Source organism: Salvelinus sp. IW2-2015, linkage group LG4q.1:29, assembly GCF_002910315.2.
Source record: "Salvelinus sp. IW2-2015 linkage group LG4q.1:29, ASM291031v2, whole genome shotgun sequence".
Lineage (NCBI taxonomy): Eukaryota > Metazoa > Chordata > Actinopteri > Salmoniformes > Salmonidae > Salvelinus > Salvelinus sp. IW2-2015.
Window position 1 is genome coordinate 2,662,465 of NC_036842.1, and position 15,433 is coordinate 2,677,897.

The 15,433-nt window shown below is 42.6% G+C and overlaps 1 protein-coding gene across 3 annotated transcripts in view; it reads right to left on the reverse strand.

Moving 5' to 3' along the window:
- The window catches only part of LOC111961246 (zinc finger protein 462-like), a 97,767-nt gene that overhangs the window by 44,518 nt on the left and 37,816 nt on the right, over positions 1 to 15,433 (reverse strand). For all 3 annotated transcript variants that reach the window (XM_023983365.2, XM_023983366.2, XM_023983364.3), the window contains exons 2-4: positions 15,082 to 15,335; positions 7,240 to 12,560; positions 6,824 to 6,961 (exon numbers count right to left, since the gene is read on the reverse strand). In XM_023983365.2, the coding sequence (XP_023839133.1) occupies positions 6,824 to 6,961; positions 7,240 to 12,560; positions 15,082 to 15,304 (5,682 nt within the window). In that variant the 5' untranslated portion in view covers positions 15,305 to 15,335. The remainder of the gene's footprint in view (positions 1 to 6,823; positions 6,962 to 7,239; positions 12,561 to 15,081; positions 15,336 to 15,433) is intronic.

Consider the following 15,433-nt stretch of genomic DNA (forward strand, 5'->3'; position numbering starts at 1 on the left):
GCGTCTGTCTAACGTAACAGCTAAGGCAGTAGTGGGTGTACTGTAGTAGGTTCAGTGTATCTCACTGTCGCTGTACGTATCCTCATCCTGTAAGCTACAGGTAGATCGGTCGGTACCTGTAGGTAGTGTGTACTGTACTGTAGTATCTCATGCTGTAGCTCAGGCGACTACAACTAGGGGTCCTGTAGTAGGTCAAAGGTAGCCACACACAACACACACACACTACACAACCACACACACAAAAACACACACACATGCATATTGTGCATTGTGCATATTGATGCCACAACTCTCGAATGTCCTTGAGTGGCCCAGCCAGAGCCGGACTTGAACCCGATCGAACATCTCTGGAGAGACCTGAAAATAACTGTGCAGCGACGCTCCCCATCCAACCTTACAGAGCTTGAGTGGATCTGCAAGGAAGAATGGGAGAAACCCCCAAATACAGGTGTGCCAAGCTTGTAGCGTCATAAACCAAGAAGTCTCAGACCTGTAATCGCTGCCAAAGGTGCTTTTAACAAAGTACTGAGTAAAGGGTCTGAATACTTATGTAAATGTGATATTTCAGTTTTTTATTTTGAATAAATGAGCAAAAATGTGCTTTGTCATTATGGGGTATTGTGTTTGGATTGATGAGGGGAAAAAACTATTTCATACATACAAGGTGGAAAAAGTGTGTGCAAAATGTYGAAAGAGTCAAGGGGTCTGAATACTTTCCGAAGGCACTGTATGCTGCTGCTACTCTGTTTACAATGTATTCTGATTGCCAAATTACTTTTATCTCTACCTACATATACATACTGTATAACCTCAATTACCTCAACTACCTCGCACCCCTGTACATTGAGTCGGTACTGGTCCTCCTTGTATACAGCCTCATTATTTGTATTTTTTGTGTGTTACTATCTCCTTTTTTATTTAGRTAATCTTTTTCTTACTTTTTAACTATTTTTAACTCAAAGCCTTAGGGCCWATGATTTCTTAATCCGGCCCTGCATACAGTCACTGCTCTGCCTGCATACAGTCACTGCTCTGCCTGTACAGTCCTTTCCATCCGCCTCGCTCTGCTTGCTCCGCTCACCCGCTTCTCGTGAGTTTTTCGCTTTAGTTGGGGGCAGATTTCCAGCGTTTTTGGTATGAAGGTGGCTTCTCTCTCTCTCTCTCTTTCCTATAATATTTTTTGGGGGTAAAATAAACATACGAACAACAATTTACAGACACCCCTATCCTTAGTGCCTGCATTGTTTGCCACGTGGACTTAAATTGTACCAATTCGTTGTTTTCTCAATCGCCCATGCTATTTCAATAATAKGTCATTCAATTTCTCCATTGTGTTAATGATGGCGGATTACGTTTTTAATATATGTTTTRTCAAGATGAGAAGGGAATCGTCCAGCCCATTGGGTATCTAACTACACCCGCATATTCTGTGTTCTGAAATATGCAGACAGACGGATTAAAAGTAACTTTTGAACTTTATAGCATTCCCAGAAAGCATAGATTATTGAATCGTTGTTAGTTTTAGACTTAAGACATGACTCTGCCGTTGTACTGTAGAARGTGTGAATTTTGTCTRTTGTYTAATAAATTCTATACGTTAGTTTATACTGGATTAAGCGTACATTTTCGTGAACTGTCATTTCATTAGTTAMGCTCCAACTTTCCCTCCATCTTGTGCCAACATCAGTTCGTTTTGAGTCAAATAGTTTATTTTATTAAGAGATTGTCKGTTGGATAGGCTCTCTGCAAGGTTTTGTACATCTTACCTATCATTTGAACATCCCTTTCTGACTCAAATAAGATTCCCTCATGGGTTGCTCTGATGATCAAAATATTTCAAATCGGAAATTGTGCGATATGTAACTTTTGTGATATGTATTTGAAATGATCGACGTTGGTCAGTCCAAAATGACTTTTTCATTCTGTAATGGAAATACGTGTATTTCACGTTACCAAGTCATTTATGGTTTCCATGCKTTTAGATATCCAGGTTGTGTTTTAAGAGAGTGATGTTGGTTCTRGTAGAATATGTTCAATTTTCTTCTATATTGTTAAAGTGTTCTTAACTATGAAGTTGTTCATGTTTTTAGCTTTATCCTTTGGAAAATAGACACATAAACGGATTCTGGGGATGAGCGTGCTCATCTTCAATATGTACCCATTGTTCCTCTTTAGTGCATTTAACTATATGTCTCAAGTAAAAGCTTGGGTGGTGAGGTGATACACTTCCAAGTCTGGAAGGTTAAAACCACCCTCAGGCTTTCATATTGTTGAGTAATGGAATAACGTTATCTTTATATATTTGTTGTTTGTTGACACTTATTAAGCATCCTAAATATTACATTTTTAATAATCCACAAAGGATTGTTGTAGATTGTGAGTTATTCTTTTTCTTTTTCCTATTTCCATTATTTTGTTTTTTTCCCAAGTTATTTTATATCCTGAGATTTTAGAGTATTCTGAAAAGGACTTCAGACATGCCATCTTCTGTATTCAGTGTACAACTGCCTGTACTGGCTTGGCCCTGGTCTGCAAAACCAACAAGGCCTTAATTTGGCTTCTGTCTTGGGTGAGGCGTTAAATACTCAGGCCTGCCGTCCCTTTGCCAAGTCCCTGGCAACCTCATCGGAATACTAATGTTGAAACGGTTACCCGCTGCCCTCAACGTTATGGCCTCTTTTCCCCTTGCCTGCCTGCAACGTTCAGGAGGGACTACCTCGCTTGTTTTCTCCAGGGGAAGTTGACAGACTGTCTACCCAGGGGTCTCCGTTGCAATAAAAAAAAAAATGGAAACAGAACCCTGCCATCCGTAAAAACAGACTTTGGCAGTGTGGGGTCTCTTAGGGCTGAGAGTCAAAAGTCAAGTCGGACTCAGTGGACACTATGGATTTTAGGGAGAAGTTGTAGGGGAATTGTATTGTTTGCAAAGCAGCTTCAGAAGTAACCTTTCAGTTACAGCTGAAATCATTTCAAATTCTATTTCCTGTTTTTGAGAGGGTAAGGGCTAAAATTGGTTATGGGATGGGAAAAAAACATAATAATACATCATCATTCTATTTGTAAGAAAGTAATTAACAATCTGAATGCACGCACATGAATAATATGCATACAAATCATTAACATTTACAGTGGCAAGAAAAASAATGTGAACCRTTTGGAATTACCTAGATTTCTGCATAAATTGGCCATCAAGTCACAACAATAGACAAACARAGTGTGCTTAAACMAATAACACACAAACTATTGTATTTTTCTTGTCTATATTGAATACATCATTTAAAAATTCACAGTGTAGGTCGGYAAAAGTATGTGAACCCCCTAGGCTAATCGCTTCTCCAAAAGCTYATTGAGTCCAATCAATGAGACGAGATTGGAGARGTTGGTTAGAGCTGCRTTGKCCTATAAAAAACACTCACAYAATTTGAGTTTGCTATTCACAAGAAGCATTGCCTYATGTGAACCATGCCTCGGACAAAAGAGATGTCAGAAGACCTAAGATTAAGAATTGTTGAGTTACTTGAAGCAGGAAAGGGTTACAAATGTATCTCTAAAAGCCTTGATGTTCATCAGTCCACAGTAAGACAAATTGTCTATAAACGGAGAAAGTTCAGCACTGTTGCTACTCTTCCTAGGAGTTGACTGCAAAGATGACTGCAAGAGCACAGTGCAGAATGCTCAATGAGGTTAAGAAGAATCCTAGAGTGTCAGCTAAAGACTTACAGAAATCTCTGGAACATGCTAACATCTATGTTGACGAGTCTACGATACGTAAAACAKCAAACAAGAATGGTGTTCATGGGAGGACACCACGGAAGAAGCCACTGCTGTCCAAAAAAAACAATTTCTGCACGTCTGAAGTTTTACAAAAGTGCACCTGGATGTTCCACAGCGCTACTGGCAAAATATTCTGTGGACAGATGAAACTACAGTTGAGTTGTTAGGAAGGAACACACAACACTATGTGTGGAGAGAAAAAAAGGCACAGCACACCAACATCAAAACCTCATCCCCACTGTAAAGTATGGTGGAGGGAGCATCATGGTTTGGGGCTGCTTTGCTGCCTCAGGGGCTGGACAGCTTACTGTCATCGACGGAAAAATGAATTCCCAAGTTTATCAAGACATTTTGCAGGAGAATGTTAGGCTATCTGTCCGCCAATTGAAGCTCAACAGAAGTTGGGTGATGCAACAGGACAACGACCCAAAACACAGAAGTAAACCAACAACAGAATGGCTCCAACAGAAGAAAATACACCTTCTGGAGTGGCCGAGTCAGAGTCCTGACCTCAACCCGATTGAGATGCTGTGGCATGACCTCGAGAGCAGTTCACACCAGACATCCCAAGAATATTGCTGAACTGAAACAGTTTTACAAAGAGGAATGGTCCAAAATTCCTCCTGACCGCTGTGAAGGTCTGATCCGCAACTACAGAAAACGTTTGGTTGAGGTTATTGCTGCCAGAGGAGGGTCAACCTGTTATTAAATCCAAGGGTTCACATACTTTTTCCAACCTGCACTGTGAATGTTTACACAGTGTGTTCAATAAAGACTTGTTTGTGTATTATAATTGTTTGTGTATTATTCGTTTAAGCAGACTGTGTTTGTCTATTGTTGTGACCTAGATGAAGATCAAATCAAATTTTATGACCAATTTATGCAGAAATCCAGGTATTTCCAAAGGGTTCACATACTTTTTCTTGCCACTGTATAGGCGCAAGATTTGTATGCGAAAGGAAATTAAATGCACTAAATATACTAACTTAATTGACTAGTAAATGGTGTAAACAAATATGAAAAACTGGGTAACARTTTACTACCTGTTAGACATAACAGGACGATTCCAATGCCGGAGTAAAAACAATTCTTATGAGAAGGCCATGAACAGTACCCAGTAATGCTGTATACTGCTAGAAAGCTCAGATTTTCCCTTTTTTTTGGTCCTCATTATTTACTATGAGTTGTATTCACTTTTCCAACCACAAGATGTAGTAAATAGTATGAATCGTATGAAAATATTATGATTTCATACGCTATGAACAACCTATTCATGAAAAATGTGCGAATATGGCCTGACATKCATTATGTTTTGGGATAATCTTCATATATTTACAATCAACTTTACAAATGACATCCTATATGATTTTAGCTACCTTATTACTGTAATAAATGATGATAAAACTTGTGGTTAGGGAAAAGTAGCCTTATTTTTGGGTCACGGCTTTTATTCATTCTTGTGTCCCTCCCCTTCTGAAACTCACAAATGTTTTACCATCTCCGCTTTAATCTCCTCTAAAAGTTGTCCATCTGTGAAGAACACAAAGGTTTTGTTTCACATCTACAAATATCTTAAAAAACAACAACATTTAAACTTGATATAAAACCATTTGTGTTTGTTGTAGAACGATCCCACGGGGCACACGACATCATTTCAAATGTGGATAATTGGGTAATATTTGGTTGAGATGTTGATCAATGAGATTCCAACCTTAAACTTCCAATATGTTATCACTATGCTTTTAACCATCTAAAACCACATCCAAATTCCAATCGGAAAACAATGTCTGATTTTTGCTTTAGTCGTCACACTTATCACTGCGCGTTCAACTATTTAAAAGTTCAAACGAGAATACAATGTCAGATATGTTGTTTATTTATACAACAGATGAATGTATTATCCCCGTGCTTCATCTAATAGCACAACCAAACAACGTGGATTGCAGGTGAGAATACATTTAAAGTACATAGCGCAAGTGATCAGTGCTGTTCGAGATTCTGCACAGATTATTATAGCAATTGTAAAGATCTCCAAAGACCTATTCTTTAACTTAGATTTTTGTTTGAGATGMGGACATAAAATCCCAACATATAAACTATGAATTTGTAGACAAACTGGAATAAAAGCCAGAATAAATCAGTGGCACAGACTGACCTATCCAAGCAGAACTATCCAAACTCCTCCAAATGTTGATATTTGGTTGCACAGACAACCAAACACAATTCAACATCTCAGTTTGTCTACAACTTAATAATTGATATGTCGCATTCACATCTTCATCTCAACCAAACCTCAAAGATAAAGGAAAGGACTAACTCCAATCCAATCAAACGTTAAATGCACTTCAAATAAAGTCACATTTGATTTAGTCCCCTTCTTTCAATGAATCCAACAWATTCATAATTAACTTGAAGCCAAGACCTTATTTGTGTTGTCTGTTTTCTGTGGTTGATTTGAATCAGCTCTTGATGACTTTGCAAAAGCCGTAGGCCTAAATAGTATCCTTGATGATATATCACTTATAAAGTACYGTCACATTTAATATTCTCTGTTAAACCTACCCTTTGGAATGACTTCGATAGCAACAGTGAATATATTTAGTTATTAAGAGACCTCTCAATCATTCTCACGATAGCACATTGGTAATAGTCAGTGACAAAGCAGGGAGACAGTGACAAAGCAGGGAGACAAAATGAATAGCTGTAGATAGATCAACCCTCCAGTAGGAGGTGCTGCCCAACCTATAGTTTTTTCACTGAGAGTGAATTTTACGTTGAAGATCTAACGTTGTTTCAAAAGGTCCAAATTCAACATATCTAATACAAGGTTCCAGCTTCCAGTGGCTGTGGATATGTAACCTGATACCCCAGGGTCTTCTGAGGCGAACTCAATTCAATGACATAATAACGTACGCCCCCAGAATTGCGGCGTTTACGCTTAACCGGTTAAATCCTGAAGGTATAATGCGTTATGATGTGGTTATAATGCATTGTAAGAGCATGCATGACCCCCCCGTGTGTTACCAAACTCTTGTCTATTTGATCTTACCTTGACATGGCCTTCCTTCACCTCCCCGTACTGGACGTGTTTCCTCAGGTGGTTACAGATGGCTCTGAGAGTAGGGTGGACCTCCACACAGAAGTTACACCTGTAGCCGATCGGTGCTTTGTCAGCATCACTCACCAGCTAAAAGAAAAGAAAAAGGGAAGGAAAGGGTGGTAAATCTAACAGCCTTACACTCATTCCACTGATATTCTCTATAACTGATTTCATTTCTAACGATAAAACTTTAAACATCAATACTATGTGTAACATTACTATGTTAGCCCAATACAGTGAAAATGCTTCATATACTGTTGGTTATTATTCACAGTCTCATTCTCATTCTAGTCCAAAACAATGGCCTCATCTAGTATTMTACTGKGATGATAAATCACCATCATTTTGTAAACTCTTCTACTCACTTTCTCAGGCTTTGTCTCCGGTGGCTCGGACGACTTCTGCTTGCTAAGGAGCTGTTTCCTCCTCTCTTGCCGCATCGCCCTCTTCTGGAACTCCTCGTTATGGTTCATCAGGTGAGTGCTGAGGAGAGGAAGGCCCAGGAACTTCAACTCGCAGTGGGAACACTGATAGAGTTCTGTCTCCATCCCATCTTCCGTGAGGCTGGGGTGGATGACAAAGTCCTGTTTGTGGTCCTTGCCGCTGTGATGGTCGTTGTAGTGCATGGAGAGAAGTCTCACCGTGCTGAATAGCTGGAAGCATTTTAAACACTTGAAAGGCAGCCACTCGGCAACCTCTCCCTCTGGTTCGGGCTTTGGTTCAACCTCCACCACTTCTGTTACCTCTTCAACATGTTCAGGTTCTTTGGCATAGAGCACAGTGAAGTAGCGTCCGAGCTTGCTGGTGTGTTGCCGCTTGGGGAAGACTCCTGGATGGCGTTTGATGTAGTGTGAAACMATGCTCTTRCTGCTGAAGGCCTGGAACGCACAGAGCGAACACTCCCTCCTCTCCACGGCCAATCGTAGCTCCTCGCTCAGCTCCGACCCTTCAGCCTCCGATGCCACGGGCACCACCACTTTACTGGGCTTCTCCGTCAAAGTCTTGGAGGCTGCCAGGCAATGTGTGTAATAGGCATCAATGTCATGACGTTTCTGGTAATGTGCCGCCAGGCCTTTGCGAATGGGATTGGTGTATGAACAGAGAGCACACTTGAAGACGTTGTTCTTGCCTTCCGGTTGAGCTCTGACGTTGTTGTGCTTGATGCGGTAGTGTCGAGCTATGCCTTTTCTGGTTGAGCAGAAGTACTTGCAGAGCTGACACCTAAACACAGCATGAGTTTCTCCTTTGTTGATAGGGAACTGGGTGAGAGCAAGTTTYAATTCGCTAACCTCTTGTACCTCTGATGATACACTTGTGGCACTGCATTCAGCGACCACCTCATCTTTCACAGTGGAATATGGCACGAGGGAAGGCTTGAACATATCTGAAGCTGGTTGATTGTGATATTTTTCATAGTGAATTTTCAGTTTCTCCAATGTTCCATGAGTGTACGGACACATTTTGCATCTGTATGCTCCATAACCCTGTCTTTGGGTCTTGCACTTGTCATCCACTTCAGTTATATCTTTAACCTGCTCGATGTCATCCGCAAAGTCCTCAGCGGTGACTTTCACCAACGGATGCCTCTTCTGGTAATGAGTAAGAACTCCATGGATGCGTGAATTCACATATGGACAGTGTCGGCACTTGTAAACCGAACTTGGATTTATATCAGCTTCTTGTGCGAAGTCAGCCGCCTTGACTTTCATGCCTGGGTGTTTTTTGCCATAGTGTGTCAGAAGTCCATGTAGGCTGTTATACTCAGACAGACATACAGTGCACTGGTAGGGGTTGTTGGAGATRGAGTTGCTTGTGTGGGAGAGCCTGGGATGGTATTGGTGGTGTTGGTGCTCTTGAGGTGAGTTAGGGATATCCAGTGGTCCTTCATCGTGAGCAGTTGGAAGAAAAGTGAAAGGTGGTCCTTTAGCCATTGAGGGGTGGACTTTCTCTTGGGATCTTGGACCTTTGATTATGTCCAATAGCACAGACTCATCCCCTTTGACAGCCCAGGGGTGGACAGCTTGGTAGTGGTTGGTAATATCCCAGATGGAGCACGCCTCGAAGGCACAATCTCTGCATTGGTAGTGCTTACTGTCCCCAGCGTTCCCCCCTGGCTGGGAGGCGGTAGTATCAGGCCCGGCCCACAGCTTGCTTGCCATGTACGTGTAGTCAACATTGTGCTCTGGGTGGCGTCTTTGGTAATGCATTAGCAGCCCGTTGGGTTCCGCATGGGAGTAGATGCACCACTCACAGTGATAACCAGCCTCCAGGATGCCATCTTGGTACGCCCAGTGTAAAATGGTCATGGCTGTGGCTTTCACAGTAGGATGATCCTTCTTCAGGTGCTTCTTCAATGCGTAAACGTATGGAGATGTATAAGAGCAGTGCCTGCACTTCAGTGAGCGAAGACATCCGGAGGATGCCTCGGTCTCGGTGGGAGCAGCAGGGGCTATGGCAGAGGCGGCAGTGCCTGACTGGCCCATCTGCGCTCGCTCTCMTTGACTGCGGACCACTGCAGTGTGCCGGCGTACAAGGTCGGCATTGGACTTTGCGTCCCTGTGCTTCTTCTGGTAGTGAATAAGCACTCCTTTGACAGTGCGGTTCCCGTAGTCACAGTGCTGACAGAAGAAAAGCATCTCTGCTTCTCCTTTCTCRGTGACAACTCTAGCGTGAGAATTGCTGGACCCATCAAATCCGTTGCTGTTGAACTGTTTGAGAAACTGCTTTGGGGGTGCAATCTGAAGCTCATCCATTAGTTTCATCAACCCAGAGGTGGGAGCGGCGTGCTTGATGTATTTCGCAGTCACCTTTATTTCTGGATGTCTCTTTTGATAATGGACAAGAACWCCCACTACAGAGCGGTTGCTGTACACACAATGTTTACAGTAGTAMATCTCCTCATCTGTACCAAATGGCATGGCGGCGCTTGGCGACTTAGCAGGGGTTGGTATATTGACGTTGTAAGAAGAGTTGCCTGCTGACTGTGGCCTATCGACTGTGATAACTCGCATGGTTTTCTGAATGCGGAAATATGAGGCCTTTTGCTCTGGGTGCTTTTTCTGATAGTGAACCAATACAGAGTGCATGTTAGGGCTAGCAAAGGAGCATATGTCACAGTCATAGACCACAACATTACCAACCTCTTTCAGGGCCTCTGTCTCAGAGCTTGAATCTTGCGTCTTTGCAACACTTTTGAGCACAGGACTGGACGAGGACTTGGGCGTGGAAGTGGAGGAGCTACAMGTGAAACTCTTGGGACCGGAATTTAAAATTTCTCTCAGCGTTTGAGATTCTGCTCCCTTGTGCTGCTGTTCCACCATGTAACTCGAGAAGATCATAGCGTTGTTTATTTTCACCTCAGGGTGCATTCTTTGGTAATGGGGCATCAAGCTTCTGACGTTTGGACTTGTGTACGAACAAAAGCGGCACATGTACACCAAATCTGGCTGGTTGAAGTTCAGCACATTGCTGGCTTCTGGGTGGTGATCCATGTAGTGCTCATGAAGGTTGTTGAAGTTGGTGTATTCGATGAAGCACTCCAGACAACGAAATACGGCACTTTGGTCCTCAGGGTCGAGGATGTATCTAAAGCTAAACTTAATGTAGGGGTGCATTCTCTGGTAGTGGGTGCTCACACTGCGGGCTGACTTGTTYTGGTAGTCACAGTGCTTGCAATAGAATCGTGCCATCCCTGAGTCCTCTGTATAGTCGAGGTTCTCCTGGAAAGAAGTGTCCCGGCTGTCTTGGCTGCTCTGGTCTTGGAGATCRGCTTTAAGATCAACAGACTCCTTGTCCTCATCATCAGAGAGTGTCATTGCAATGGGAATGTTTCTTAGCTTTGACGTGAGGGTTCTTTTTCTTTTACCCACCCGGCCTTCGTAAAGCTTGTTGTAAACGTAGCCATGATTTTTACTCTCACTGTTGTTCTCCTCCTTGTCTCTGCCTGCATCTTCATTCACGTTGAGCTCTCCTTCCTCTTCATCATCCATTTCTTCCAGATTAATCACCAGATCCTCCTGTTGCTGACTGATCTTGCTCTGAAGGTTGTTGGCAATGTCATCAATCCTAGTTCTCTTCTTGACTGGGGACAGATCCAAAGGTAGATCATTGATGGACTTCCTTGCAGTTTTCCCAGTTAAGTGCTTTTTGGATCCAAGTCCTAGAATTGAAGTCTGTGTTTTTTGTACCTGGCTCGGAGAACTGGAGAATGTTTCCAATTCCGAGTCCTGTTGCTCATTTGTAGAGCCCTCCAAGCTGGCAGCTTGCATGTCGTCACAGTAGGAGTGCTTGTGTTGCTGGTGAACTCGCAGCCCTTTCAGCGTGGTTGTCGAGAAGCTACAGAGTGTACAGCGGTGAGGATTTTGCTGGTTTAGATCATTGCCCACATTACTTTGCTTTTTCCCATTGACTTTGGAAGCAGCAACGTTTCCTCCGTTCACTGATTCTGGTGTCTCGTTYTTCTGAGGACCTGGGCTTTCACTGGTCAGGTCCATGGTGTCCCAGTCTGAGGAGTGACTTTGCTTGTGCGTGCCTAACTTGAGAGGGCTGGTGCAGATAAAGGGGCACTCATCACACTTGTATACCGTCGTCTTCCCAGACAGGTGTATGTTCTCAATGTGACGGGAGATGCTTCTGCGATGCATGGTGAGGAAAGAGCAGAAAGGACACTGGAACCTGTTCATGTACCTRCTGAATGGTATCCCTTTAGTCTCCAGCATCTTGTTATCCTCTTCGGACAGAAGCTGCTTGGCAGAATCCCCAGTTGACAAGGGGTCGGTGTAATTGGGACCATCCTCATCACCCAGTTCCTCGTCATCTTCCTCAGAGGTGCTCCTGGAGTCGTCAAGCATGCTTAAATCCATCTCCATGGCAGAGTTGGAAACATCGGACATGACGAAGGTGGACCTGTCAGACAAAATGGAGGATCCCGTGCTGTTGGGCGCTACCGATTGAATCTGTGAATACTGATAGGGTGATATCCCAGAGGCAGGCTTGTTGAGCTTGAAAACTGAGGAGTTGACTACTGAGGAGCCTTCATTACCACTCAGGTCTTTGAAAACCATTTTGMAGTTAGGAGGGCTTCTTGGGGAYGAGGGGGAATCAGATTTAGAAGAGCCTGCGCTTCCTTCTCCTTCTCCACCCGGCTGGATGGTTGAGATAATTTTCCCCATGTTGCGGTGCTTTTTCATCATGTTGTCACACCACTCTCTTCGAAGCGCTTGGTTTCCCCTTGACTTCCCCAGAGGTTTAACCATGGACTCRAGGATWCCACGCTCTACCACATCCTCTGCTAGTTCCTCACTGGGTTCGTCGGACGATAATGCCTCAGGGTCATCGACAGCCTCAGACAGAGATTCTGGGGGGTCCAGATTTCCTTTATGATACATCTTCTGGTGCTTCAGGATCCTGGCTTTGCGTGGAGACTTGTATGTACAATACTGGCAGGAGAACACTTTCCCAAGACTGTCATGGATAACGATGTTATAGTTGGACTGTTTGGACGTATGGGAGGCAGGTGAGTTCCCGCCACTTAGTGAGGTTCCATGTACCTTCTTGGTGTGTTCAGACAACAGAGATTTTGATCTGAAGTAACGAACACAGATTTTGCACTMGAATAACTGGTTTGCAGTTTTGTTAGGATGGTTTGCTGACTTGCTGTATGGCATTTGGTTCAAACTTGAAAAGTCTGTTTCAAAGGAGTGGCCAATGGGGAAAAAATWGAAAAAATAGATGTTAAAGCAGTCTTTCCTTAAATAGCAATATCAATGTTAATATACTGTAAATATTAGAACGTATTCATACCCCTAGACTTATTCRACATTTTGTTGTGTTACAGCCTGAATTCAAAATGGATTAAATCGATTWTTTRCCTCATCCATCTACACACAATACCCCATAATGACAAAGTAAAAACATGTTTTTGGAAATATTTTACAGAAATATCTCATTTACATAAGAATTCACACCCCTCAGTCAATAATTTGTTGAAGCACCTTTGGCATAGATTACAGCTGTGAGTCTTACTGGGTGAGTCTCTAAGAGCTTTCACGCCTGGATTGTACAACATTTGCACATTATTCTTTTCCAAAATTCTTCAAGCTCTGTCAAATTGGTTGTTGATCGATGCTAGACAACCATTTTCAGGTCTTGCCGTAGATTTTGAGTCCAAACTGTGACTCGGACGCTCAGGAACATTCACTGTCTTCTCGGTAAGCAACTCCATTGTTGATTTGCCTTGTGTTTAAGGTTATTGTCCTGCTAAAATGTGAATGAATCTCCCTGTGTATGGTGGAAAGCAGACTGAACCAGATTTTGTGCTTAGTGCCTTTCTGTTTCTTTTTATCTTGAAAAACTACTAAGTATTGACTCAGGGGTGTGAAAACTTACAGTACCAGTCAAAAGTTTGAACACACCTACTAATTCAAGTATTTTTCTTTATTTTTACTATTTTACACATTGCAGAATAATAGTGAAGACATCAAAACTATGAAATAACACATATGGAATCATGTAGTAACCAAAAAAGTGTTAAACAAATCAAAGTATGTTTTATATTTGAGATTCTTCAAAGTAGCCACCCTTTGCCTTGATGACAGCTTTGCACACTCTGGGCATTCTCTCAACCAGCTTCATGAGGAATGCTTTTCCAACAGTCTTGAAGGAGTTCCCACATATGCTGAGCACTTGTTGGCTGCTTTTCCTTCACTCTGCGGTTCAACTCATCCCAAACAATCTCATTTGGTTTGAGGTCAGGTGATTGTGGAGGCCAGGTCATCTTATGCAGCACTCCATCACTCTCCTTCTTGATCAAATAGCCCTTAAACAACCTGGAGGTGTGTTGGGTCATTGTCCTGTTGAAAAACAAATGATAGGATGACGTATCACTGCAGAATGCTGTGGTAGCCATGCTGGTTAASTGTGCCTTGAATTCTAAATAGATCACAGACAGTGTCACCAGCAAAGCACCCCCACATCTCCTCCCCCGTGCTTTAGGATGGGAACCACACATGCGGAGATCATCCGTTCACCTACTCTGCGTCTCACAAAGACACGGCGGTTGGAACCAAAAATCTCAAATTTGGACTCATCAAACCAAAGGACAAACTTCCACCGGTCTAATGCCCATTGCTCATGTTTCTTGGCTCAACCAAGTCTCTTCCTCTTATTGTTGTCCTTTAGTAGTGGTTTCTTGGCAGCAATTCGACCATGAAGAACTGATTCACGCAGTCTCCTCTGAACAGTTGATGTTGAGATGTGTCTGTTACTTGAACTCTGTGAAGCATTTATTTTGGCTGCAATCTGAGGTGCAGTTAACTCTAATGAACTTCAGCAGATGTAACTCTGGGTCTTCCTTTCCTGTGGCGGTCCTCTTGAGAGCCAGTTTCATCATAGCACTTGATGGTTGACTGYCCTTCATGTCTTAAAGAAATGATGGACTGTCGTTTCACTTTGTTTATTTGAGCTGTTCTTGCCATAATATGGACTTGGTCTTTTACCAAATAGGGCTATCTTCTGTATACCACCCCTACCTTGTCACAACATAACTGATTGGCTCAAACGCATTAAGAAGGAAAGAACTTCCACAAATTAACTTTAAACAAGGCACACCTGTTAATTGAAATCCATTCCAGGTGACTACCTCATGAAGCTGGTTGAGAGAATGCCAAGAGTCTGCAAAGCTGTCATCAAGGCAAAGGGTGGCTACTTTGAAGAATTAGTTTAACACTTTTTTGGTTACTACATGATTCCATATGTGTTATGTCATAGTTTTGATATCTTCACTATTATTCTACAATGTAGAAAATAGTAAAAATAAAGAAAAACCTGGAATGAGTAGGTGTGTCCAAACTTTGGACTGGTACTGTATGTAAATTAGATATTTTTGTATTTCATTTTCAATACATTTGCTAAAATGTTTAAAAACATGTTTTCACTTTGTCATTATGGGGTGTTGTGTGTAGATGGGTGAGAAAATAAATCTAATTAATCAATTTTTAAATCAGGCTGTAACACAATTTTTTTTTTTTTATAAGTCAAGGGGTAAGAATGCTTTCTGAAGGCACTGTACGCAAAGAATAAGACATACGCCTATACATATTACATCAATATCATAAATAATAATAACAAACATGATCTTTAGCATAATAATCACAACCTTAATCATAATCATTTGTCCATTAACATCCCCGTTGACGCAGTTCCCTTACCCGTTTCAGTTTGTGGAGATTTATTCTGCTCCTCTTCCTCCCCCTCMGTCTGGCTGGGGGAGTTCAGAGAGTCTGACCTGGACTGGCATGGACTCCCGCCCCCCTCTCCGTCTCCAACATCCGTGGGCTGCAGGAAGGCCGTGTGTACATCCCGGATGTGGGCCTTGAGGTCGTCCGACGACTCGGCACGGAAGTCACAGCCATCGCACTGTAGCACCTCCATCGCTGAGGACTCCCTGGAAAATCAGGGAAACCTGYCGAGAGAAAGACAAAAGAGAATGGGTGAGGCCTCAGTCTCAGTCGCACACAATAACATGTCACATTTAGGCCCCGGGGGTGGGAAACACAAAAG